The sequence below is a fragment of the Suillus plorans genome, assembly GCF_016647745.1.
Source record: "Suillus plorans strain S12 chromosome Unknown HD556scaffold_96, whole genome shotgun sequence".
Taxonomy (NCBI): Eukaryota; Fungi; Basidiomycota; class Agaricomycetes; order Boletales; family Suillaceae; genus Suillus; species Suillus plorans.
The window spans coordinates 1-27,843 of NW_024537480.1; the positions used below are offsets into that span (position 1 = coordinate 1).

The 27,843-nt window shown below is 45.4% G+C and overlaps 5 protein-coding genes across 5 annotated transcripts; 4 read left to right on the forward strand and 1 right to left on the reverse strand.

The window, feature by feature from the left end:
• Positions 1-4,348: 4,348 nt before the first annotated feature.
• HD556DRAFT_1507575 (major facilitator superfamily domain-containing protein) lies at positions 4,349-6,227 on the forward strand (the record flags this gene model as incomplete). The annotated part of the gene is made up of 9 exons (XM_041309056.1): positions 4,349-4,475; positions 4,534-4,553; positions 4,601-4,708; positions 4,758-4,847; positions 4,960-5,181; positions 5,230-5,607; positions 5,654-5,674; positions 5,824-5,964; positions 6,026-6,227. The coding sequence occupies exons 1-9, from the start codon at positions 4,356-4,358 to the stop codon at positions 6,225-6,227; spliced, it is 1,302 nt and encodes a 433-aa protein (XP_041153647.1). The 5' UTR covers positions 4,349-4,355.
• Positions 6,228-9,040: 2,813 nt separating this feature from the next.
• Positions 9,041-9,551, reverse strand: HD556DRAFT_1449919 (uncharacterized protein; the record flags this gene model as incomplete). Its single annotated transcript, XM_041307668.1, has 3 exons — positions 9,041-9,087; positions 9,139-9,394; positions 9,444-9,551. 3 exons carry the CDS (start codon positions 9,549-9,551, stop codon positions 9,041-9,043), a joined length of 411 nt encoding a protein of 136 aa, XP_041153648.1.
• Positions 9,552-9,704: 153 nt separating this feature from the next.
• Positions 9,705-12,166, forward strand: HD556DRAFT_1449920 (uncharacterized protein; the record flags this gene model as incomplete). Its single annotated transcript, XM_041307669.1, has 4 exons — positions 9,705-10,133; positions 10,176-10,202; positions 10,258-10,548; positions 10,601-12,166. The coding sequence occupies 4 exons, from the start codon at positions 9,705-9,707 to the stop codon at positions 12,164-12,166; spliced, it is 2,313 nt and encodes a 770-aa protein (XP_041153649.1).
• A 5,357-nt stretch (positions 12,167-17,523) lies between these two features.
• On the forward strand, positions 17,524-20,778 carry HD556DRAFT_1313637 (uncharacterized protein; the record flags this gene model as incomplete). The annotated part of the gene is made up of 6 exons (XM_041300827.1): positions 17,524-17,837; positions 18,062-19,234; positions 19,297-19,811; positions 19,868-20,028; positions 20,081-20,301; positions 20,322-20,778. The coding sequence occupies 6 exons, from the start codon at positions 17,524-17,526 to the stop codon at positions 20,776-20,778; spliced, it is 2,841 nt and encodes a 946-aa protein (XP_041153650.1).
• A 3,786-nt stretch (positions 20,779-24,564) lies between these two features.
• HD556DRAFT_1313638 (uncharacterized protein) lies at positions 24,565-27,384 on the forward strand (the record flags this gene model as incomplete). Its single annotated transcript, XM_041300828.1, has 14 exons — positions 24,565-24,775; positions 24,875-24,927; positions 24,973-25,355; positions 25,551-25,582; positions 25,615-25,815; positions 25,904-26,028; positions 26,082-26,099; positions 26,151-26,204; positions 26,250-26,348; positions 26,448-26,608; positions 26,662-26,699; positions 26,848-26,939; positions 27,074-27,160; positions 27,190-27,384. 14 exons carry the CDS (start codon positions 24,565-24,567, stop codon positions 27,382-27,384), a joined length of 1,749 nt encoding a protein of 582 aa, XP_041153651.1.
• Between the last annotated feature and the right edge of the window lie 459 nt (positions 27,385-27,843).

Genomic DNA, 27,843 nt, shown 5'->3' on the forward strand with positions numbered 1-27,843 from the left:
CGCCCGATCCCCTCCATCGCCACTCGCCCCTTCTCCCAAGTCTCTGTCGACCTTATCACCGACCTACCCGCGTCGGGCGGTTTTGACTCTATCATGATCGTGGTAGACCATGGGCTTACGAAGGGGGTAATTATTTCACCTTGCAATAAAAACATCACCTCCGAAGGAGTGGCCAAACTATTTCTCAAAAACGTGTTCAAAAGATTCGGTCTCCACGAGAAAGTGATCTCAGATAGAGGACCGCAGTTCATTTCGAAATTCTCTCGAGAACTCGCCCGACTTCTCGGATATCAGATCGCCGCATCAACCGCCTACCACCCCCAGACAGACGGACAGACAGAACGTCTCAACCAAGAACTCGAAACCTATCTCCGAATCTATTGCAGAAGCAACCCCCTAGAATGGGCAAATCATCTTCCCATCGCTGAATTCGTCCACAATCATCGAAAGCACGACGCCAGGAACACGTCTCCATTCTTCCTTATGATGGGCTATGAACCACGAGGAATCCCCCACATCCTACCCGTATCCAACACACCAGCAGCAGAAGAAAGACTCAGGAACTTACAGAAGATACGCGAAGAAGCACTCGCCTGCCATAACATCGCTATGCAACGAATGGCGGAAAGATCTCGCCATGAGAAGTACCGACCATGGAAGATAGGAGATAAGGTATGGCTCACAGCCACCAATCTCCTGACATCTTTACCTTCTAGGAAACTTGCGCCCAAACGATACGGCCCATTCGTTATCACCACGGTCTTATCTCCCATCACGTTTACCCTGAAACTCCCAGATCAGTGGAAAGTTCACCCCACGTTCCATGCTTCTGAACTATCATCCTATCGCGAAACAGAGATACACGGACCGAACTACACCGAACCTCCACCTGACATTATCAATGGCGAAGAAGAATATGAAATAGAAGCTATTCTTAGCCATAAGGGCACGGGTAAACGAAGACGCTATCTCATATCGTGGATAGGCTACTCTTCCGGAAGCAACGAATGGATACCCAAGGAGAACTTGCGGAGTTCAAAAGAACTTCTGACAACATATAAGAAGAGGCACAAGCTGGACTGAACAAACCATTCCCCTGCAAAACGAAACCCAAGTAACATGACTCCCCCATTGACACCTTCCCCTACTGGATCCTCTTCATCCTCGCACTCTCTCGGAAACTCTTCGTACAAGACGAACATCCTTAATCTAGACGACGACGCCATCGTCGAGACCACTCTATTATCCCTTCCCCACGCAATTGAGCTTGAGAAACAGCTCGCTGAAGCACCCGCGTCCGTTGCCGCCCCTGTCATATCCCAGATTCATATCATACGCGCTACCGGCGCCCTTGAGCTCAGACTCAAAGAAATCGAAAACGATGCTCTCAGACTCGCATGCCAACACCTCCAGAGACAAATACGCAGCCTTGAGATTCAGCTGCTTCCTTCTGCTTTTAGCACTATCTGCAAGTCAGTTATACGGACTGTTGAAGAACGAAACCAGACCGAAGTCGGTCGCCCGCCAAGCCCTTCTACTAGCGCTCCCCCCAGCAACGTACCTGCTGCAGTTACAGCTGGAGAAGAGACTCAGCCTGTTGCTCAACCGACACCAGTTGAAGAACCACTCCCCATCCCCGAACCCACCGTCGTCTTCAAACGAAAGACCCGTAGAGGGGCTACCGTGCACGGAGTGTCGAAGACTAGAGCTTCTAAGGGAAAGAAGCGTGAAGTCATTGACCTCACCGAAACCCCCGACGTCATCACTGTAAAACAACCCCAGTTTCCCTCAGACAATTTCGTCTGCCGCGTCTGCAAGAAACTCGGGCACCGTCACAAGAACTGCCCCGAATACTACTGCCGCGTATGCCAGGCCCAGAAACCTGGCCACCTTTCCATCTATTGCCCTTACGCGGCAAAGAAGGAACTATTTCCATTGGCTTATACCGATGAAGGCTTCTATGAAGCACTAGCGGCATGGGAGGCCAGGAAAGATGAAGAACTCCTGGAAGAAATAGAAAGGGCGAACCGGGATTACGCCACCAGGTATAATGAACCAGAGTTCTGCAACGCTGACGCAGATCCCATCCACTACGACTACATGAACGAATACTGCGACAACGAGGAATAGTTGAAGTCGGAGACTTCAACCGTAACAAGGGGGTAATGTTACAGTAACATTCAGACCCCTATACTCATTTCCCTTTTCACTTCCAAACGGGCCGTCCGTACCACGCTTATCTCTTATCATGCCTATCTCTTATCTTGACCCTTATCTCGCCAAGCGGGCTGTCCGCCTCTTTCTTGCTTCTATCTTGATAACGCATTTACAAGCTCCGCTTGAACACTGGTATATAAACCTACCTACCCACAGTTGTATTCTCTACTTTAATCTACTGGGTTTTACCTGGAAACATTGTCCTTCAGTAAGGTCTCCAACCTTACTGTCTAAGAACCACTATTCTAAGGGAGTCAGCGACACTCGCCTTAGCCAGAACTCTTGATCTCTCAATCGAGAGCAGACTCACGTCTATCTGGCATTCTGCCGATTGTCTACTCAGACAGAGATAGCTCGACTTATCCCAGTCGTAACACTACATGTAACCGCTGCTCATCATTTCTGTAGAATTCAAGTTCTATTGGAGCTCAGATACTCTATGGGGCTCTTCAAATTTCGTGGAGAATGCAGATGTTTGTGCTAGGACCACGCCTCATCCTTAGCATTCGAGAATATCAAGCAAAGATTGTGGCCAACTCCAACGCAGAAACTAGCATGAATTCAATTGTCTTCAAAGAGCGTGTACATGTAACAACTAGCAGTACTATGTAGCGAAATGCTTGCCGAGTGGTCTGCAGGGAGGAGAAATTGGTGAAGGATCTGTCGTGTTATTTATGGTGTTTCGAAGTATATTTGAAAGATTGGTTAGGTCAACTGGCATCACAACCGGAACGGAGTAGCTACTCACATATGCTTGCACCAAGTGGTGAGCCGAAATTATGCGGAATGTTACAATGGGGAGCTCGAGCAGGGGTTCGTGGAGACGGGGTTGGCAGGAGAGCAGGGCTAGGAAGGGTGCAGGGTTGGCAGGAAAGGAGAGCTAGAGCCAGTGCGGGACGAGTGCAGAGACCTAGAGTGCGTAGAGACAAAGGTCAGGGTCTCAGGAGGTTCAGGGTCAGAGAGTACATAGAACACATACACATGTTATATATAGCCAGGATGCAGAGCATCTTCATCCTCTTCAGAGTGCAAAGCTGGCAGTTTCAATGTCTAGCAACTGACACGGTCCTTGATGCCCACGGTACTTGACGCCAGATATTGAAATACGACAATAATATGTGCAAGTGCCCGACAGCTGATCCTTACCTGTTTTCGAAGTTTTGCACTGAAATGATGAAGAAGTGATTGCGAAGTGTGAAGCCCACCTGGCTGATATAGATAGCTCATTAGCATGAGATGCATCTCTATCCATTCGGGCCACAGAAAAGGAAATGAATGAATCCAGCGGACTCATCGCTCGACTGTAGCGAATGAGCATGACAAGCTCGAGATGAGGCCTGCTGAAGCCCCTGCCAAGCACGACCATCAAAGTAAAGCACTAACGAAACATGCATACATACACCAATTGGCATCGATCAATCGATTACAGTCGCTCCTAGGACAGGCAAACGATCACTTGAACGACGCGAGGTGTATTGATGGCGAGAAGTTGAGGGAAACGCGTGTTGGATTAGAGACAATCCACGTGACGGACAAAGGGACGACGACACGAACCGTGGAAACATTCCAAGTTAGGGTTAGACCTTTTAGGTTTGTTGACGCATACCAAAATGGTCTTTGACAACGGAGTGCAAGCCACATGGGCCATCAATGCATCAAGCTTTCAAGAAGTATCATGGCCATTGTATTCTGCCCGAGAGTATATATATTAATATTGAAGGAATTGACGATTTCATGTCCTCCTGGCCAGTTCATTTTGATATATATGGATCTTCTTCATTACTCAAAATACTAATTTCTAGCTACCTGGACATGGTTTTATGCCACTCCGTCATATCATTCTCTACTGTACTACTCCTCCACTCATTTTATTGCCTTTTGGCAGGAATTATCTGAACTTTGTCACGCTCGTGTCACACAATCTGGTCCTGGCACATCGGGGCTTCTGCCGGATGATGGGTACGTTCTCGCCGCGCAGTTACTTCATCCAGCATTGGTCACATCCAGCTGTAATCAATTCGGCACTGTTCTTCCTACGTATCGATAAGAGATGCAATTGCAACCCCACATGTTGCGTTATCTCCCTCCCCTCAAGGATGCCCACTCTCAGCGATCCAAAAACGGTTGACGCCATCGTCATGATCAATGACGTGCCCGCTGGTGTCCGCTGTCATACTCGTGATGACCTTGAGAGGAGATTACTGAGGAAGCTCGACTTGCGCATGTCCATAATACTGATTTTATATGCCTTGAACTTGGTGAGTCTGAGGTCTAAGGTCTTTGCAAACTCTATTTTGATCTCACTGTGCACCCTAGATTGACAGAACCAATATTAGGTGCATGACATACTGTCATACTTGCATGAATCTTATGAAATCTGTAGCAATGCTCAGTTACAGGGTTTTGAGCGAGACCTGCACTTGCATGGGGAACAATACACCACAACTTTGTCCATCCTATCTGTTGGATACATTACAATGCAAGTGCCAGGGTGAGTTTAGTCCTTCATCGAGAGACAACCGAACATAATTTTTTTTCAGCAATATGATCCTACACTGGCTGGAGAGACCTTCTGTCATCCTTCCGTGCTGTATGTTAGTATGGGGTACAATATCAATATTGTCAGGTTTGTTGACACAAATCGTTCATGAAGATGGCTGCTGACAATACTCAGGGACCACAACAAAGTACACTTCCTTGTTTTGCATCGTTCAGATCCTGTTTCTGATAGTTTGACTCAAGTTATACTGGGATTGTTGTCGCCCACTTCTTTCTTGGCCTTGCTGAAGCTCCCTTCTTCCCCGGTGTCATATTTCTTGTATCTAAATGGTACAAGCGAGACGAGGTCGCCTTGAGAATAGCTCTCGTTTCTAGTGGAATTTTCCTCAGCGCTGCGTTCAGATTGCTGCTTGCATCTGGTATACTTCATAACATGCAGGACAAACTTGGTCAAGCCGCATGGAGGCAGGTAGCGATTGTTTCTATCGCTCCTTGAAGCTGAATGATCTGTAGATGGTTATTTTACATCGAAGGCGGCATCACCATCTCGGTTGCGATTTGCGCGATGTTCATACTCCCTGATTTCCCGTACAACACCAGGTGGTTCACCCCGGAGGAAAGAGAACTCGCTATCTCTTGCCTCGCAGAAGATGGCCATGATAATGCTGACAGACTTGGGAAACAGACAATCATGCAAGGACTGCGGGATGCTGTGTCTGACTGGAAGGTATGGTTCTTTTCATTTGCAACTATGTTCCAGATATTGGGGCAGTCTTTCACCGGTTACTTCCCAATGCTGTGCACGACACTGGGATATGACGCGACTGTAATGCTGTTGCTTTGCATTCCTCTGTGGGTGTTCGGGGGTATGATCGCATTTGCTCTTACATGGTTAGTTAATCATTTCTATCGCAAAGTCACATCTCACGGGGACCAGGTACTCTGACAAGAAGAAAAAGTGTTACCAATGCTTCATGGTCTCCAATACACTCTGCATCCTTGCATTCATCATATCAATCTCTACGATGGACAAGGCTGCGCGCTATATTTCACTATAAGTGGTATCACCATTCGTGGGGCATCAGTCTTGTACTCAGAAATATACAGGTTCCTCATGGCTCAAGTCATCAGTGGATACTTGCTGCTCTTTGGATGGATTAGCAACACTTTCGCTAGAGAACCTGCAAAGCGCGCCATTGCTATCGCTCTGATGAACGCACTGGGGCAGACAGGCAGTGTTATTGGAGCGTCAGTGACGCTGTCACTGATCTCTTGCTCTTGCTAACTATTCACTACACTGTTCGCATAGGTACATATGGCCGTCGAGCTGGGGCCTGACATATCGTTATTCCTATGCCATCTGCGTCGCTGCACTCGGAGTGTCGACAGGGATGTTTGGTGGTATGTATTTTTATCTGAAGCACTTGAACAAGCAGATCGAGAGGAACGAGCAGGATGTGAACGATATCAATGAGCTTCGAGATCCGATTGGTTTTAGATATCTGGTGTAGTTGAAAATTGAAATATCGATAGCTTCTGACAGCACCACTTACACCAACTTGCTGTTATCTATCCGGACAATCGTAAATTCAGGTTCTGTGCTAGGTATAACATTGACAAGTCATCAAGAATCAAATGGTATGCCCGATATTACAAACAATAAAATTATTGTGATGTGCATCAGGAAAAATTCAGGTCACTATATAGTACTATATAGCCAGGGTAGACCGTGTAGCTTGGTAGCCAAGTCCCTTCTATATAGTATGTGAGGCAAATATGTAGTACTACGTAGTACTATATAGTGCTATGTAGAACCGGGTAGCGCTACTATGTACTACCATAGTTCCCTTAAGTTCTACTACAGGCAGCTAAATAGCACTACATAGTTCATGTAGCGCTACTACTGCCAGCTTCAAGCAGCTACATAGTCACACAGATCACATACTAGTAGTAGTAGTAGCACGCGGAATCATGAAAACAATTGAATTTAAATGCCTAATAATGAACCAGTCAGCCTATTTTACGACTTGCTAGCCTCCATGTCATCCTGCTCCTCAAGTCGGTACTCTCGGATGGCATCTTCGAATGCCGTGTCACTGATCCGGGATGCAGATGACGAGATAGTGAGGGTGTCAACACCTGTTACCTGCATGGAAACTTCAAAGCACGAAAGTAAGAATATCATTTTGAATGTTCGACTCGTCAGCTGCAACGGAATGCAGCCATGATACATCTAGATAAAATTGTTTGTCCGTGTCACCTTATTCCAAAGTTGGGTCCGTCTGTTGACCCTGGGTGGACGAGTGCGAATGTCTATGAGATGGCACATGATTTTTATCTGAATACTTTTATTGACCTTGAGACTTTTTGTATTTCCGCTCGTAGTGTCTAGATCTACTACTACTGCTACTGCGCTACAATGACTACAGGTTGCTACTACTGCCAACTGTTGCTCTACATAGTCCTAGTTCCGGCCACACCAAGTATGTAGTACTACATCAGTAAACTACAAATTTCTCCACAGACATCAACATTTTCGACAGTTCTCACAGTAACCCACAGAGGCACAGCGCTCACAGCAAATTTCTCCCAGGTATCGACACTTTTCTGCAGTTCCCCACAGTTCCCCACAGAGGCACAGCGCTCACAGGACGTACAGCCTCACAGCATCTGTCAGTAAGATACTATTATAGTTACTAGTAGTCATGAGCACTACTAGGCCTAAGTATTACTTCAACTCGTAATCCTCAAAGTGAGTGATGTGCTGGCCTGGCTTGGCCTGAAAGCCGCGGCTTTGGCCTGGCTTGAGGTGGCTTTGGCTTTCGAAAATCTCAGGCCAGGCCGCAAGCCAAAGCCAGGCCAAAGCCATGGCTTGGCTTTGGCCTGGCCATGGCTCATAGTGGAGGAAAGTTAGAATATACATTTAGAAACTACTCTAGACTAGTAATCTGACATTTCAGATACAGATATGTCATCCAAGTCATCACTGTCGTCGTCGTCGTCGTCTTCCAAAACTAATGTGTCCCAACCCTCTTCGTCATCTGCAACATCACCCACCTTCTCTGAAACACTGGCTTCAGTGTCAGAGTCATTGAACTCTTCTTCTATGAGTGACGATGGCCTGGCCTCGCGAAACAAAAGATCATGACGTAGTGAGCATTTAAGACTTTGGAGCGCTTCCACTATATCACCTTTGAGCCGATTCCAATGTTTACTGATTGTGATTCCGCCTTGTGAAAATGCTCATTCACTTGAGACAGATGATGTCATGATGGAGAGATAGTCGCGTGCAAGTGATGCCCACGTTGGGTTGTCATGGTGGTAGTATCGGGGGAACATTGTGATGAGGGAGCAGCAGAAATTTCGTTTTCGTCGACCAGTTGGCGTTCAGCAGCAAGCTTTGCAGCTTCGGCGGCACGGAAGTCCTTGATTGCTTTCATTTGGGAAGGGAGGGCTGCCCTTTCTGAATGTTGGAGAAGGGCAGCTGTAGGTTTCGTTTTGCGCACCGGGCGCGCAACAACACAAAGTTCATCTTCGTTGTCCGTGTGGATTGTACCAATCATCAGAGGCCTCAGACTAGTAGGTAGGGACAGAAAGAAATATCATTTTGGGGGCACATGATGCTGTCACGAGCAAGTACTTAGTAAACTAGGATAGAAACATTGAAAATTAGCGTATCATAGGAATAAAGATTCGCAATATGGACAAGCACGAGCCGGTGTCAAAGCATCACTCGCTCGTCCTACTTTTGGTTCCGCTCATACAGCTTCATTCTCCCATCATACCCATCTCGGATCCATCGGCGTTTGATATGGTGGATCATTGACGAGGAGGTTGTGAAGCAGGCCAACTCAGACAACAATAAACGCACCTATGACACGAAAGTAAGTTATGATGATGTGGAATTGGCGACTCACTGTTTTCTGATATGGCGTGATATGAAAATGAGTCGCAGGTAGCAACAGAAATGTCGGAGAAACAAAAATAGATGTGAGGTTACTAACTATGCTTACTAAGTACCAAAGCCGTGGCCTGGGCCGCCAGCTTTGGCTTTTCAACATCCTGGGCCAGGCCAAAGCCATGGTCAGGCCATGACCTTTGGCCTGGCTTGGCCTGGCCTATTCTGGCCTGGCCTGGCCTGGCCCACGGCCTGAAGCCAGGCCACGCACATCACTACTCAAAGTACTTAGAATTAAAATTTAAAGTCACACAATTTGAAGCATCCACCAAGTCAAGCGCATGAAGCAGAATTTTATATCCATATTTACTATATTACCAGTACCGCGAAATACAAGCTATTTGATACAACATAAGATACTCAACATTAGTCCAACTGTATGGTTACATGGCACTGAGATGCGGTGAATGAGTCTACGATACAAGTGTTAGTCGGTAGTGCTGTGTACACGAAGGCACACTTACCATGGAAACCAGGTGGCATTGAGCAGTGAGAAAGTCCGTGTTTTTTGAATGTGATGCGCATATGACCTAGTCCTACATCCGCCTTGTCAAGCTTCTGCTTAGAAATGGCGGACTTATATTTCGAAAGATTGGTCATGACCTCGTGTTCTCGGACAACACAATCCACAAGTGTTTTCTCTGCTACAAATACATTGTGTCGGGCCCTTGTGAGGTCCATGATGAGGTTTGCTTCAAGGTTGTCAACATCATCGATGGTCTGTATGCACGTTAACAAGCATTGTAAGACTCGCATATCAGTCACTTACCATTAACCCAATAGTGTCAACGACATCATACAAGTCAGCGATACCACCACTGCCAGGGTCACCCAGAGTTCGGCTTGATTGCCTCTTGTTGGAGTATCGCGGGCACATATGTGACGCTGATGGTACTTCACTGGAAATGTTTAGATGAATTGGTGTGTGGCTTGACTCGGACATGAGTGTTTTGTAAAAACTAATATGGCTTATTGATTCCGGATATCATAGCTTACTTTGAACTCAGAATCTCACACGCACATCAATACTATGTCATCACTCCAACTTCTAGAATGTCCTTCGTGCGGCAAGGGCAGTTTCAAGGACCATGTCGCTGTCACTCGACATATGAGCCAACCTCGCTCTGGCTGCAATACTTGGCTGCAGAATCTGATATGCTTGGATGAACTGAATAATCCCGTGAATATGGACGAGTCAGATGACAGAGTAAATAATTCTGACATGGAGTCCAGTGGTTTTGAAAATTGGGATGAGGTGTTCCAAGGGAGTAGAATGGAGGACCAGGTTCATGACGAGCGAACACCAACTCGCGATTCGGAAGTTATGGACTCATATCCTGACTGTGCACAATCATACGGCAGGGGTTACATGTTCCTGGACTTATTCAATACGGACGAGAACAGCAAACACCGTGTTACGAATCCATATTATCCTTTCAGTGGCCAGAGAGACTGGGAGGTTGGGTCATAGTTGCTTCACTCAGGGTTAAGCATGGGAAAGATAGATAGTTTCCTTTCGCTCGAGATGGTGAGTAGTAATAAATTCTTCAATAATATATAATTTTTGAAAGTGTCTCGTTCAGATAAAGACCCTTCCGTTGTTGTTCAGTTCGGCCAAGGAACTACGCGGCAGAGCGGAAATGTTACCCAGCGGTCCACGCTGGATGTCTCAAACAATACCTACAATGCATCCCACGAAATTGCCTGTTGTCTTGTATTGGCATGATCCCTTAGATTGTGTTTCAAGTCTTCTCAACCACCCTGCCTTTCATGATGAGCTAGACTTTACACCTCACAGGGTGTATACCACTGCGCAGCGGCTGTGCCATGTATATTCGGAATGGATGACCAGCGATGACGCGTGGAATATGCAGGTACATATCGTTTCATTTGTGCGAGTCATTATACTTATCTGTTTTTGGACAGTCAGCCCTACCAAGAGGTGCAACACTCCTCAGGACCATTTTATCTTCTGACAAGACGAATATATCGACCATGACGGGCGACAGAGTTGCACACCCCCTTCTAGTTAGTCTTGCTAACATACGCATGTCCACACAACTCAAGTCGTCTTCGAATGCCTTTGTACTCACCGCTCTACTTCCTGTCCCAAAATTCATCCATAAGAACAAACGCATGCGAGGCGTACTTGAAGATCGCCTCATTCACGAATGCTTGGATATCGTTCTACGTCCACTCAAGTTGGCCGCTCGCGAAGGGATCATGCTTTCAGACCCTGTTGGACACAGTCGCTATTGCTTTACACCGCTCGTGAGCTATATTGTTGACACCCCGGAGGCCATGATGCTGGCCGCTGTTGGCGGGAAAACCTCCCCAGTCACTACAGCCATGTACAAACAGTTTGAAGACCCCTTTCGTCATCAGCCTCGCACAGGAGCAACTACACTCTCCCAGCTGGACATTGCACGGAGTAAAGCTGATCCCAACGACATTGAGGCATTTTTTCGCGAAGCACAGAAGTTTCGTTTGAATGGCGTGAATGCACCATTCTGGCTGGACTGGCTCCTCAGTGATCCATCGCATTTTCTAACTCCCGAATTTCTTCACCTCATTCATCACGAGTTCTACGACCACGATGCGAAGTGGCTCATTTGCGCAGTCGGGCATACAGAGATTGATTTTCGGTTTTCTGTCTTGCAGGTGATCACTGGGTTCTGTCATTTTTATGGCGGAATTTCAAAGCTTAAACAGGTTACAGGACGCACTCAACGCGACATTCAGCGCTCAATCATTGCAGTCAGCGCAGACGCAGTTTCTAACACTGTGATGACTGCCATACGAGCTCTGATGGACTTTCGGTACCTCGTACAATCACCCGTAATTGACGACACCCTACTCACTCAGATTTCCATGGCCCTTGAAGAATTTCACCGCAACAAAGATGCAATTATTGAGGGTGGATTTCGTCGTGGTCAGCGTGGCGGAGTCATTGAGAACTGGTATATACCAAAGCTAGAGCTCATGCAGTCGATAGTTCCAAGCATAAGGAACACTGGAGTTCCTCTGCAATGGACTGCCAACACCACGGAGCATGCGCACATAACGGAAATCAAAGATCCTGCTCGCTCAAGCAATAACAACAACTATGATCCCCAAATATGTCGCCATCTTGACCGTGCTGATAAATGCCGCCACTTTGACCTTGCTATGAGTCTGCTCAACAATATGCCAGACTCAAAGCAGCACAGTTCAGATGTAGATGTCGATGAAAATGTCGATTTCGATGCAGACGACGATCATGATATCCCAATAGACCTTCTGGCAATGATCAAATACCCTGGACATTCACGTCCAATCACGAATTACTTCGGAATCGCCAAGTTCCTCCAGTACAGGGAAATTGGGACGGTCCCTATGCCATTGCGTTCATTTGTTGTCGAACGCACAGGATTTCACTTCGCTTATGACCCCTCCATTAGAAAGATATCTGTTGATGATGCTGCCATCAAGTTTGACCTTGCTGACTTATGACCAGCCATTGCCGATTTTCTTCGTTGTGAGGATACTCATGGGAGAGATCATGTCCATACTATTGGGGGGGCTAGAGGAGCTGGACCCGCTGCTTCACTTCCCTTTGACACGCTACAGGTCTGGTTTAAACTTCAGCTGCAGGACACCGAAATCCACGACATTAGCATCATACGGCCTGTGCAAACCCTCAACTGTGCACCCCCTTCTGATCCCTGGACCTCTGGCCAGTATGATACAGTTATCATTAACAACGATGCAGGATGCTTATGGCCCACAAGTGGTCTTCGTGGTACATTATGCTCTCATGTCGCGCTGAATATTTACTTATTGTCAAGTCACAGGTCATACTATCCACTTTGGTCACCCCATTTCAGGTACCTCTTAGGTTGTATTATACCTATAGAGGTTTTCACCTAAGGGGTGCTTTTCGGGTGGTCCGGCCAATATTATCTGGTCTTTCCCCAAGTGCATAGGGTCCAAAATGAAATGTATTGAGCATGGTCCAGGGATCAAAATAATTTTTGCATGGGAAAGACCACCAGCCAACTTTAGACCATGCATACATTGGGAATTCCCCATGGTGTAGGGGTGTCAGGGGTCCTATTATGACCCAAAATTTTGGGCAAAAAAAAAACACTTTGGTCATCCTCAAATGCCAATTTCTTTGGAAATTTCTCACTATATGTATTGCATCTATGCCCTGCACCCTCCATAAACAAATCCTCTCATATATAATTGAACAATATATCTGGTGGGTATATGGAAAAAATGAAAAGTTTACTTTAATTGAACCTCTTGATGAAAGTTGTAGTATGTGTTAAGGCAAGTCTATATGTGATCATATGTTATCAAAATTTCGATGAGAAGGCAAGATATGGCTGTAACAAAAATCGTTGTCAGGCTTGTTTACAAAAAACAAAAGTCATCATCCTTGATGACAGTTGTAGTCCTAGTGAGGGTAGGTCTATACCTGCATATATTTTGTTAATTTACTATCATTTGGGAAATATACAAGCTTTGTGCAAAAACAATGAACAGGGAAGACCACATGCTTAATGGGAAAGACCACAGGCATAATATTCATCCTGTGGTCTTTCCCTATTGGATGGATATTACTCCTATGGTCTTTCCCACTAAGCTTGTGGTCTTTCCCCTATTAGACAAATATTACGCCTATGGTCTTTCCCACTAAGCTTGTGGTCTTTCCCCTATTAGACAAATATTACGCCTATGGTCTTTCCCACTAAGCTTGTGGTCTTTCCCTATTGGATGAATTTACGCCTATGGTCTTTCCCACTAAGCTTGTGGTCTTTCCCTATTGGATGAATATTCTGCCTGTGGTCTTTCCCTATTGGATGAATATTACGCCTATGGTCTTTCCCACTAAGCTTGTGGTCTTTCCCTATTGGATGAATATTCTGCCTGTGGTCTTTCCCTATTGGATGAATATTACGCCTATGGTCTTTCCCATTAAGCTTGTGGTCTTTCCCTATTGGATGAATATTATAATGAGAAAGACCATAGACATAATATTCATCCAATAGGGAAGACCACAAGCTTAATGGGAAAGACCACACTTTGGTTAAAGACCACAGCAACTCACTTGTGGTCTAAAAGACAAGCCCGACAACGATTTTTTGTATTGCTTATAACTCCCTGAAATCACATGCAATTGCTTAGATAATACAATATACATTCCTGCCCCAAGTAGTACTACATATTTTATTAAAACATCGGACCGTGGGAAAATTATGCTGTTATGAACACATAGTCTATTTTTGTCATTCTTATGAGTCACCTCACAGTCAGGGGCATTACCATACACCAAATTTCGAAATTTCAGGCACCTATGGTAATTCCCCCTTAATGTGTCATCCCCTATAGTTTCATAAGTCACCCCACAGTCAGGGACATTACCACACAGCATGATTATGCAATTTCAGGATCATTACATCAGATTTCATCATAGGGATCTAGATAGTTACCACATCATATCTTAATTTCGCAATTTTGACCACTTACTCCACAACACCTAAAATATCACCCATTTTGGTAACTCTCCAAAATACCAACTTCTCCATGTCATTTCTTTCTCCACTACACCACAATCACTCATCCCATGTATCTAAGTAGTAGGTTATGTTATATATGTATAATATAATGTAATAGACCATTTTTTTGGTATATTTCTGTCCACATGCCTCCTCTAGGTCTATAATTGCTGTGTCTGATGACAACATGGAAAAACATTTTCGCATTTTTGCTCCTGTGATGGGAGTGTGTTCTGGAAGGTGTAGAACATGTTTAGGAGTGTATATAAACTCATTTCACCACTTTTTGACCCTCTATACCCACACAGGCCTTGTACATAGACCAAAACCTGCAAACATGCATTTTCGCATTTTTGGTGTTTTTACTGCTTTAGCTTTTCATAACTTGTCCAACCTGTTCATATATCATCATTAGTACATATTTACATGATTTCCATGTGCAGGATCAGTTAGATATAGGCCAGAATCTCAGGATCTAGTAGCAAAAAGCTATTGTTACTGATAAGGGGCTACAGTCTTCCCCAGGTCGAAATCTCATGATCAGACATTTGGGATACATGTCTAGCACACCCATAATAACAGCCCTAAATTTATAGAACGATCCACCCAGAGCCTAGTGAATGGCAAGCAAATTAGACATGTTATAGAGCGTGGGAAAGTAAAAGTGTCAAATCATCGAAAGTCACCAATTGATTACCATGTATGATACTAGAATTGTACCACAGTATCTACCTAATTTTGCACCACATATGTCATGTTCTTTACCATGTGCTCATTTCTGAATGGATCTTTATAAGACTTTGGTACTATGTTTATGAATGTATTGGATATATATTTCAAGGGTCTGATCATAAATATTTCCCCTGGGGAAGTCTCTTGCTCCTTATCAATAGACATGTTAACTTTCGATGATTTGACACTTTTGCTTTCCCACGCTCTACACTGTCTAATTTGCTTGCCATTCACTAGGCTCTGGGTGGATCGTTCTATAAATTTAGGGCTGTTATTATGGGTGTGCTAGACATGTATCCCAAATGTCTGATCATGAGATTTCGACCTGGGGAAGACTGTAGCCCCTTATCAGTAACAATAGCTTTTTGCTACTAGATCCTGAGATTCTGGCCTATATCTAACTGATCCTGCACATGGAAATCATGTAAATATGTACTAATGATGATATATGAACAGGTTGGACAAGTTATGAAAAGCTAAAGCAGTAAAAACACCAAAAATGCGAAAATGCATGTTTGCAGGTTTTGGTCTATGTACAAGGCCTGTGTGGGTATAGAGGGTCAAAAAGTGGTGAAATGAGTTTATATACACTCCTAAACATGTTCTACACCTTCCAGAACACACTCCCATCACAGGAGCAAAAATGCGAAAATGTTTTTCCATGTTGTCATCAGACACAGCAATTATAGACCTAGAGGAGGCATGTGGACAGAAATATACCAAAAAAATGGTCTATTACATTATATTATACATATATAACATAACCTACTACTTAGATACATGGGATGAGTGATTGTGGTGTAGTGGAGAAAGAAATGACATGGAGAAGTTGGTATTTTGGAGAGTTACCAAAATGGGTGATATTTTAGGTGTTGTGGAGTAAGTGGTCAAAATTGCGAAATTAAGATATGATGTGGTAACTATCTAGATCCCTATGATGAAATCTGATGTAATGATCCTGAAATTGCATAATCATGCTGTGTGGTAATGTCCCTGACTGTGGGGTGACTTATGAAACTATAGGGGATGACACATTAAGGGGGAATTACCATAGGTGCCTGAAATTTCGAAATTTGGTGTATGGTAATGCCCCTGACTGTGAGGTGACTCATAAGAATGACAAAAATAGACTATGTGTTCATAACAGCATAATTTTCCCACGGTCCGATGTTTTAATAAAATATGTAGTACTACTTGGGGCAGGAATGTATATTGTATTATCTAAGCAATTGCATGTGATTTCAGGGAGTTATAAGCAATACAAAAAATCGTTGTCGGGCTTGTCTTTTAGACCACAAGTGAGTTGCTGTGGTCTTTAACCAAAGTGTGGTCTTTCCCATTAAGCTTGTGGTCTTCCCTATTGGATGAATATTATGTCTATGGTCTTTCTCATTATAATATTCATCCAATAGGGAAAGACCACAAGCTTAATGGGAAAGACCATAGGCGTAATATTCATCCAATAGGGAAAGACCACAGGCAGAATATTCATCCAATAGGGAAAGACCACAAGCTTAGTGGGAAAGACCATAGGCGTAATATTCATCCAATAGGGAAAGACCACAGGCAGAATATTCATCCAATAGGGAAAGACCACAAGCTTAGTGGGAAAGACCATAGGCGTAAATTCATCCAATAGGGAAAGACCACAAGCTTAGTGGGAAAGACCATAGGCGTAATATTTGTCTAATAGGGGAAAGACCACAAGCTTAGTGGGAAAGACCATAGGCGTAATATTTGTCTAATAGGGGAAAGACCACAAGCTTAGTGGGAAAGACCATAGGAGTAATATCCATCCAATAGGGAAAGACCACAGGATGAATATTATGCCTGTGGTCTTTCCCATTAAGCATGTGGTCTTCCCTGTTCATTGTTTTTGCACAAAGCTTGTATATTTCCCAAATGATAGTAAATTAACAAAATATATGCAGGTATAGACCTACCCTCACTAGGACTACAACTGTCATCAAGGATGATGACTTTTGTTTTTTGTAAACAAGCCTGACAACGATTTTTGTTACAGCCATATCTTGCCTTCTCATCGAAATTTTGATAACATATGATCACATATAGACTTGCCTTAACACATACTACAACTTTCATCAAGAGGTTCAATTAAAGTAAACTTTTCATTTTTTCCATATACCCACCAGATATATTGTTCAATTATATATGAGAGGATTTGTTTATGGAGGGTGCAGGGCATAGATGCAATACATATAGTGAGAAATTTCCAAAGAAATTGGCATTTGAGGATGACCAAAGTGTTTTTTTTTTGCCCAAAATTTTGGGTCATAATAGGACCCCTGACACCCCTACACCATGGGGAATTCCCAATGTATGCATGGTCTAAAGTTGGCTGGTGGTCTTTCCCATGCAAAAATTATTTTGATCCCTGGACCATGCTCAATACATTTCATTTTGGACCCTATGCACTTGGGGAAAGACCAGATAATATTGGCCGGACCACCCGAAAAGCACCCCTTAGGTGAAAACCTCTATAGGTATAATACAACCTAAGAGGTACCTGAAATGGGGTGACCAAAGTGTACTATCGGTCAAATCAGGCTTATCATGTGTCCTATTGGAAAGAGTGGCACGAATTGGTCATGGAAGGACCGTTTTCTGGTATATGTGCATCGCTTTGACATTGTTCCTCAAAGCTCCGGCACCAATGATTGTGAGCCAAGTACGCAGCTCCACTTGCTCAAACGAGCAAAACACTCAAATGGTACTTGGGTGGGTGACATCATACCCGTGACGCAGCTTAGATCACCTGTGAACCTTTTCCCTCGCTTCGGTGCAAGTGCGGACAACCGTCTCACCCCGTATAACAGCATGGAGCATGCTTCACAATTTTGGCTCAACAAGTATTGGGACAAGAACATGTATCTTCCTCTTTCTATGTAGCTTTTGATGTGGGGTTACCTTGTTTCTTACGACTTTCATACTATGCAATGAACGGATTGGTTGAGCGGTCTAGCCTTTGGTTATTCTAGTCTGTTTTATTCTTAGATCACTAGTTCTGAGAATTCTGTCACTATGTGGCGATAAGCTCAAGCGCCCATCGTTTGTCCATTGTTCAAGTACAAAAAATGGCATTCTTTTTCAGGACCGTTGACAACGGAATCAAATTATCGTCATTGGTGTCTATCCCAGAAGTCACCGACGTTCACACTATGAACAAGATCATGTCCGACGAGCTTAATCGTCTAGTCACTCACGAGGGTTCACCAGAGGCCTCACAACCGCTTGGACACCTACTTTCTGAAATATTCCAGCCTTTCACAGAACCTCTTCCTGATGTATGCGACCTTAAAATACCTTTCGGAAAAATCATTCATCGCAACAATCACATCAATGAGAAATTCAGTGAGACATCACCAGATACCCTAGTGCCACTGTACGACACTGAAGCAAAGACTTGTAATTGGGCTCTTCCAGTCGACCCACCTGGAGATGATGATAGCAGCCTTCCGGGTCAGGTCGAGTCGTCAGAGAGCAACAATCCACAGGAAGCAACCCACGAAGAAATTTTTGCAGCATTTCTCAATGCTCTGGTTGGCTGGTTGGCGGCGTCACAGCTCAAACTAGTAGCCATGCGCTTTGCAACTAGCTCATGGAGTGCGGCCAATGCACATAAGGCATTGCCCGGCAGTGACATCAGGCGCAAGCCAGATATCGTTCTATCCGACGACATATCAGCAAAGTGGGGAAACATCAGAGTCTCAGCTGAACTCACGCACAGTCGCTACCGGCCTGCGATGCGACTTGGGAAGGCTGCAGATACCCATGCCTATCTTATGATGAGTGAGCAGCCCTGGAGGCGCTTTGCTCTCATATTATCATTCACAGACGAATATCGCCACCTAAGAGTCTTGATGTATGATCACTCTGGTGGTGCTGTGTCCCCTCGCTTCGATATCTACACACAACCTGACATATTCTCGCATATCATCGTGGCTATTACTTTTGGGAGTCTGGAGTGTGTCGGCTATGATCCCACTGTTTCCTTCTCGAGGACTGTTGCAGCACCCCGAAGCAAAGATATCTGCGTCTATCGTCCCATCAAAAATGCTTCTGCCCGACGTACTACGACAGATAATGCTGTTGCTGCATCCACCTCTGATTCTCTTTCATTTCCTGAGGATCCCGACGGAGTGTCCAGCGATGCTCTTGAATCGTCAATCTCCGATAACTCTGATGAGTCTTCTAATGACTCTACTCATGACTCAATGCAAGGGAATCTGAGCGGCTCTCCCACACATGACTCGATGGACGAAGGGTACTTCCCTGCCCCTCCCCCCCAGTGCACCCCACTGCAACCCACAGTGCTCCCCTTGTTAGCCTCACATCCCAAGTACCCCAGGCTGAGATGACCGGGAGCATCTATTCCGTTACCCCTCTCCCTTCCCAATTCCCCTATTCTACTCAATCACCTGAACCCTGCGGCAAGATCCGCGTAGGGCAGACAATCTACACCATAAAGAGAATTCTTTTTGTGAGCCAGGGCCTCGTTGATCGTGGCACCGTTTGCTACTTAGTCACCTTAGACGATGAAGACTATATCATCAAAGACCATTGGGTTGTGGGTAAGGACGATCGGGTAGTCCTGAATGAGATCAAGATGCTGGAGTTGATGGATGGTGTCCCTGGCATTCCAAAGCTGGTAGATTATTGGATCGTTGAACGGTCAGATGGCACGCCTGACGTTACCAAAAAATATCGGAAAAAGGAATGCCGGAGCACCCAGGGCACTAGTCACACTCATGTGCGTCTTGTCTTGAAGCCATGTGGTCGCCCCCTTCACATGTTCCGAACACTTAAGGAGTTTGTGCGAGCACTAAGAGATATTGTTAAGAGTAAGTACTATCTAGTAATTCATGGGGCGTCTTGAACTGATGCTTTCTAATGTTAGTTCAACAAACTGTGGTGGAGGAACATCAGATTTTGCATCGGGATTGTAGTCTTAACAATGTGATGATCCTAGACGACATTAGTGGCAGCGAAGGCTTTCTTATTGATTGGGAGTTTGTGGTTCGCATCGCTGCAGATCATAAATATCCCCTTGGTGGTACAGTAAGTATACTTAGTATTGATTAGACATTCAGTTTATTGATTCATTTGCCAGGGCACAGTCCCTTTCATGTCACGCAGGCTTCTTAACCAAGTCTCAGTCATCCAGCAGGAAGCCGAGTTGGAATCTCAGGAGAAAAAAGCGACTCGGGGATGCAAATCAGTCGAAAAACCGAAAACCCCGAAATCGTCCTCTGATTCTAAAGTGCTACCTGTATCATACGTCCTTCAAACTTTTTCAGATGACCTGGAGTCCCTTTTTTTGTGTTCGCATGGGTTTGCATCAAGTTCTGTAGTCCCAACGGCATGGTGCGCAAGGAATGCTCACCCAATTCGTTACTAAATCGATGGACCAACCTTGACCTGGCGTCATGCGCCGCCTTCAAGATCACTTTTTTTGCGAATCCGACAGATGGAAAGCGTCTTATAGACGAATTTCACCCATACTTCAACCCCCTGATCCCCCTCACAATAGAGTGGCGTAGAGTTCTGGTGGACAACATGATCCACCCCGTCACCTTCGACACCATTCTTGGTGTACTCAACTCTCATCTCGACAAGCTTCCTGACAACAAGGAGCTCGTATCTACTGTGAACATGCTCATGAATGATGCTGTCATTCTCACACGTCATGTCAAGGGCAAACAGATTGCTTCAGAGTCTTTCTCTGTGGCAGCCACAACACCCAAGCGGCAAAAGTCTCGCCATGGTGATACCGAGTCCGACTCCTCAGCATCAGGCAGTGATGCATGACCAGACATGGAGCTTGTATGTATGAAAGATCGTTTAATTTGGGCACCCACTCATTACGCATATTCAGCTGTCATTCTTCTTTATTGATGTATGGATAGCATGCCGCTTGACTTTAGTATTTTTAGAACCTCGCTGATCGTCTACTACTGCCAGTGACTCGGAGATTGGGGCAAGATGTGCTTACAACACTTACTTACCAGCACCTCGTTTATTCCTACTAGTATATCGTTCTCTCAAGCTCACAATCGATCTATTACTAGTCTCTGCGCCGGATTACTACTATGTGACGTCCGGACATGATTACATAAGATTTTGACTCATGTGATCGGCAATCTTAGGTCCTGTTTGGACAGCGAATATTATAATTCAATTCAAAATTCGACCATCATGTGACACTGCACGTGATGTATTTGGTGACCTAGATTCCGCCGACTGTTCCGACTGATTCTGATTATTGATTAACTTAATACTACTGAATTAGATCTTGCACTGCAACCATCACCGCAACTAAGCATGGACCTCGAAGCACAAAGTGACTTGCGTCGGAAACACCTCATTCTTCTTGCGATAACAATCGCTATCGCTCAGATCACCTACTACTACAAGTTGCTACTTACATCCCGCGCTGAAAAAGTGCCATACCACACATCAATCTTAACAGGGAAGGCATGGGTGATTGAACTGATTACTGGTCACCCAGATCGTATCAAACATAATTTTGGCGTCCATCTTGAAGTCTTTGAGAGCTTGGTGCAGACTCTTCACAAGCATGGATTTGTTCAGTCGCGCAATGGCATCTCGGTCGACGAGCAACTTGGTATCTTTCTTTACACATGTGTGACTGGACTTTCATCTCGCCTCGTTGGGGAGAGGTTTCAACACTCTCCAGACACCATAACAAGGTAGTACATTCACATCTATTGATCTAATTCATTTAATATGACCATGTTCTAGATATTTCAAGCGGATGCTCTTTTTCTTTTCATCCCATCCGTTCTACACATCGCAAGTTAAGTTTCCTAACGAAAATACACCAATCTCCGCAATGATACATGACAACCCGTCATTCCGGTTCTTTGATCGATGCATCGGTGCCATAGATGGCACCCACATCCGTGCATTCGCATCACTCGACGACCATGTCGTCCTGCGCAACCGAAAGGGATTCTTGTCCCAGAACTGTCTGTTCATCTGCGATTTCCAGTTTCGCTTTACATATTCTCTCTGTGGCTGGGATGGCTCAGTCGCTGACGCATCACTCTGGAATGACGCACGCAAAACCGACTTATACATGCCTGCAGGGAAATATCTTCTCGCAGATGCCGGTTTTGGCACTTGTGACGCACTACTGATCCCTTATCGAGGCGTGCGCTATCATCTGAAGGAGTGGCGTCAGGCGAACCTTGCGTGAGTTTTCTCTGAGTCTCCTTAGTACTTAGTGTGATTAAATTATATGTACAGGCCCAGAGATCCTAAAGAGCTATTCAATCTACGACATGCTTCGCTACGCAACGTTATTGAACGTATTTTCGGAGTCCTGAAGCGTCAGTGGCGGATTTTACAGGTTGCGCCAGAATACAGCATGGAGATTCAAGCACGGATCCCAGCAGCGCTTTGCGCTATCCACAACTTCATTCGCCAGCACGATCCCGACTTCTTCGACCCCGAGGAGGATTATGATCTCGCGGAGAATGATGATACTCATGGTGCGGTATTGGGCACACTTTCAGAAGGACAGCCAGATGCTGGGGAGAGAAGGGAGGCAGACAACCGTCGAGATGGAATCGCTGCAGCGATGTGGACCGATTATCTTGCGGAGCGCGCACGTCGGGGGCTGCTGTAACTGTAGAATAGCCTGCTATACAGTTTTCATAGGGATCGAAGTTCAAAGTACTAGTACGTAGTACACAACAGTCTATCATGTAATTTGGTAAACGACAATGAATGTATCATGCATATCCACACAGCTGGCGCCGCTTCTGCTCCAACCAGGCACGTCTTGTCTGCTCATTTAATGAGCAGAAAAGGACCGCCTGGCTCTCATGATCCGCTAAATAGTTAGCGATAGCCAGCTGCTCTTCAACACTTTCAAAAAGATCGCTGTTAGCATATTGGTTGAGGAGGGCGATAGCCTGCACGAGCCCGGCCATTGAAACTTGCTGGGGTGGTGATGGTAACTGCTGGGGGGCTGACAGCCCCATGTTCTTCTGCATCTCACGAACTACAGTGACAAGATCCTTCATACTTTCCGCGCCTTCCTGCTGAACTTTCAGCGTTGCAGATGGAGGACGACTCCGTTTCGAGTGACTGGAGCCTGCAGCGCTTTCAGGAGAGAGTGCGCTATATTTGCGCTTTGCTCCACTAGTATCGCTGACACTTGTCCATGCTCCCACTGAGGAGCCAGCAGAGTGAGAAAGATAGGTGGATGGGACAGATGGTGAGATGGATTCCGGATCCATACCCTGACTTGAATTTGCACTGGCCAGTAAGCCTGTGTCTGGAGTGCGCATGGTGGTGAAATTACGGTTAGGGGTCTGGGGGACGATAAAGCCAGTGGTAGTAGATGTGGTGGGACTTGGTGTGGGATTCAAGTTGAGGGCGGCACTAGTACTGGTGGAATGGGGTCGGAAGACGTATTTGCCTTTTCCCTGACTAGAAACCAGCTGCTCCATAAGGGCGAGGTGGGAGAATCCTTTGTTCCTGAAGGGCTTTGCGGTGGGATGGTGCTGCCAAAAGAGATGACATTGAGTACATGTATTAGAGCTCCTTTGTACGATACTCACCTTGATGTATCTGACCCAGACGTCATCATCTTTCAATGCAATACCTGCCCCATTTTCATCACTCCATGTGAATCCCGATGTATTCTTGATATCAACTACAGCATTATACAATGTTTTCAACTAGAAAGATATTGCACTGATGTTAGTGCCAGCGCCGATAAGAAATTTGAGTTCTTTTATGTAAACATACCGATGTCCATTTGTTCTTGCACACTGTCCCAGTCTTTACTGCACCCCTTTGATCAGGGAATTTCTTCTTCAGATCTCCTGCTGCTGCATTGAAAGCAGGTGCCTTGAAGCCACCATCACCTGAGGAAGAAAGAGCGCCCAGAAGAGACTCAAGCAATGCTGTTTCCTCCTCCTTTGTCCAGATCGCAGCAGCCTTGCGGGATGTGCCAGTCCCCTCAGCTTTCTTATCAGCAGGACCTTGAGACCGAAGGGAGCGTGTAGAACCAGTACCAGACTTATCAGACATTGTGATGGAATTAGTGTGCCACTCGACACGGTGAACCTGAGGTTCACAGCTGGCTTACGTGTAGTGTCACATGATGGTCGAATTTTGAATTGAATTATAATATTCGCTGTCCAAACAGGACCTTAGTCTGGCACTTACTAGAGTACTACTACTAACTGACGTGTTTTTCTAGTACATTTTCTAGCGGACCGCAGGCTGGACTCGGACATTAAAAATGTGCAGTTCTCCTCCTCCAAAGATGACCCGACGGCTGCACATCGGCTCAGGTCATGGTGTGTTTCTTTAGTACTGTTACTGTTACTAATGATGAAGTTTTTCTCGCTAGTCATGCGAATATTGAGCACGAGACATGATATTAAATCCTTGTGATGACTTAGGTGTGTTTCCTTATTACTATTGGCCTTACGAATGATGAAGTTTTCTCTTGCTAGCCATGTGAATATCGCACAGTACACACATGATATAAAACCCTTGTGAGTCTGATCTAATTTGTTAGAGTCGCCTTCTCCTGCGTTCTTTCTTGCAGTCATGCCTCCTCGCACCGTCATCAGTCCCAAGAAGAAAAGGTCCAAGCGCAAAGGATCTGATGCTTCAAAGGCTGGCTTTCCCAAGAAGACTCGGGCTGCAGACGTTGCTGAAGTACCTGGCGCAGTACCTCTTGTATCCCTTGGCCTCACTGCAGCAGAAGTGGGAGACAATGCACCCTGGAGTTCTGGCCGCCCTAATGCTGGAACTGAAGGTAGGAACGCGCAGCTGGAGAAGATCGGATCAGCACTACAATCTAAGCCTTGAACCTATGGACATAAGGGCACGACGTCTCTTGGCCCTGACATTCCAGTCAATCCTCAAGCCCCAGAACCGCATCGTAAAGGTCGAAAGAAGTCTTTAAAGGTAAGCATCTAATTAATGTTGTTACTTACGTTGATTGGCCTGCAGGAGGTTCCTCCACCATATAGCTCACATCTAGATACCCATCCAGATGTCCCAGCCATGGATATCGTTCACACAGGGCCCAGCTTTACATCGCAGCAACCTGGTGGAAGGTTCGGATTTGCTACTCCAAGCACTACAGAAATCGCTCATTCTGATACTACCGAGCTCAATCTTCAGGCATCGAACGACCCATATGTTGCCATTAGGACAAAGGTCATTGAGCAGCGCGCTCCTGATGCTATTGCTGAGCAGAGAGCTAGGGATGCAATTGCTGAGCAGCGAGCTAGGGACGCAATTGCTGAGCAGCAAGCTAGGGATGCAATCGCGGAGCAGCGAGCTAGGGACACAATCACAGAGCAGCGAGCCAGGGATGCTATCGCTGAACGGTGTGTTGGTAGGGGTTGGCAGCTAGGGGCTTTCGGAGGTTTCGAGGGTCTTTCGGAGGTGCCAGGGGTCCTGTCCGGACCTCGAGGCACCTAGGTACATATACCTAGTGCCTGTCAGTAGATAGAGCTTGCTCATCCCATCAGCTTCTGTTTCCTTTGCTTGGTTTGATGCCACCGACTCAACGGCACGCCCAGAATGTTGTCCCTGAAAGTCCAGTATTGCCAAGGTCCGTGTTTTTGGAGCAGAACTTGGATCCAGCCCTACACCAGGAGGATGACGCTGTTAGGGCTCAGTATCGTTTGAGGCTGCTAGGATCCGAGGAGCACAGTGACTCCAAAGGCAGTAGCAGCAGTGATGATAGCGACGACAGCGACGATGAAGATGCCGATGAAGAGGACGACGGAAAGGATGAAGAGGAGGGCGATAACAACAACACGGTTAAGGGCTTGCAGGATTTTGGTTGGGGGGAGGTTGGCTGATGCCAGAAAGAACATCCAGGTAAATATTTCATAGTGATTTTTTTCTCTTCACTAATTCAATTTTGTAGGATTTTTAGAAGATGCACTACCTTCGCAACCTGCAGTCGCTCGTGCTCTCACACCTGAATTTGAATTCCAGTACTCGCATGATGAAGATGACGTGATTGCCCAAATGAGCCTTGATAAAACCTCAGTAAGTTTTCTAGTCTGGCCGAGACCAATTCTCATTTTAAATTGTTTGTTCAGTGGAACAAAAGCTCTAAGGTATGATCCAATCATTCAATTGTATCATGCTTACATTGCTTTTCTTTCAAGGGCCCTCCGGACGGCTCACCAGGACTGCAAGGGCAACGGTCCCAACACATGGAGGTAAGATCAGGGAGATCATCTTGATTGACACTCATGATTGAGCAGACCATTACCTCGAAGCCCGACGACGTATTGCAATGCCACCTTAAGAAAAATGGAAAGCCCCGCCTTCCTGAGCCTGAATCCCTCAAACTATTGGATCAAGTGACCGAGTCTAGTGTTCAGCCGTCGAAAAACAAAAAATCCAGGTCATCGCATGGTGGGCCAACGCCTGATCAATTATCTTGGTACGGGCCGTGCTAGAAAAGTTTTCTGGAGGATGCCAAAGCAGAATGTTGTGCGCAACACGCCCTGGAGAACCTGTTTCCAACTTTGGTGAAGAATCTACCAGGAACAATAACTGAAGTTCTTGTTGCAGTGTTGGTCATGTGGGATACAAATGGCAAACAATTTGAAGCTGGCAAGTACTCATTTGTTCTTATTCGTTCTTGAACTCATCTGTCATATTGTAATGCAGGGGTTTGGCCAGAGCAAAAATTCAATATGACTCGGTTGGTAGGTGTATAATTCATTTTGTGCTGATACCTCAATGACGGTCTATACTGAAAGCTGTACGACAATCTTTCAACTTGGCGATCTGACTTGAAGAAGACTGCCATAAGCACTGTACCAGTATCATATTCGCTTGTTCCTCCGTTTTCAGTCCCCGTTCAAGAACGTGCTGCTTGGATCGAACATGCTGCAGCTGAATTAATCAAAGGATCATTTTTCTTACGGTTTGGGGTGGATGAACAGGTAAGTGATCTGGTGCTGATTGCAATTGTACTAATGGAAGATTGCCAGGGGAGAACACGAAACTTCGCTCATCCTGCCCTTCATGAAACCGTCATCTCATTCTTCTACACAGGACCATACCGAATTGCGTGAAGGATGCTGGAGATCTTCCGCATGGAATTGCCGCTTTCATGTTTGGCTTTGGTTGCTGCAGCGGTAACTTTCTCTCCTTTACCAATATTGTATGTTAATTTTGCGTTTTCATTATTAGTTCAATTGTGTCCTCGACGGCCTTGTGAAGAATGGACACGGAAAGTCATACCCGAATTTTTCCATGAAGGACTACGGACCTATCTATCGTCGGATGCTGGAATTGCTCAAATGTATCCTCGAGGATGCATATCATGGGCCTAGGCTGTTAGCTCAACTGCAAGAATGGGCTGCAGCAGGATGGCAAGGATCTTGACTCCATGAGAATTTTCATACTGATTTTCATTTGTACAGGGCTGCAGCTATGAATCTTGAAGGAGTTGTTGAGGTGAGGCACGACCACCTGCAGATTCTTCTCGACTAATGTTCCGTCCTGTTTTATATCAACCGAGCATTTATCGTTTTAGCGCACCATATCATTGTATTCCCGATCGTGATCTAGTACCATCTGTCATAGTCATGTGATTCAATATGATTTTTGTTTTAAATTCTGTCCAGTGTAATGTAAGCAGTACAGTGAGCAATGTCTGTACAGCTCCGATTCTCTGGATGCGCTGTGAGTGTCTGTACAAAGATGGACAGCAAAAAAAATTGCAATTTAGGTAGAATTTCGTAATTACTGTGTGATCTGTGGGTGTCTGTACAGAGATCCACAGCGCAAAGTGTTACTGTGATGAACTGACTAATTGGGACCAAGCTGTAGCACATAATACAG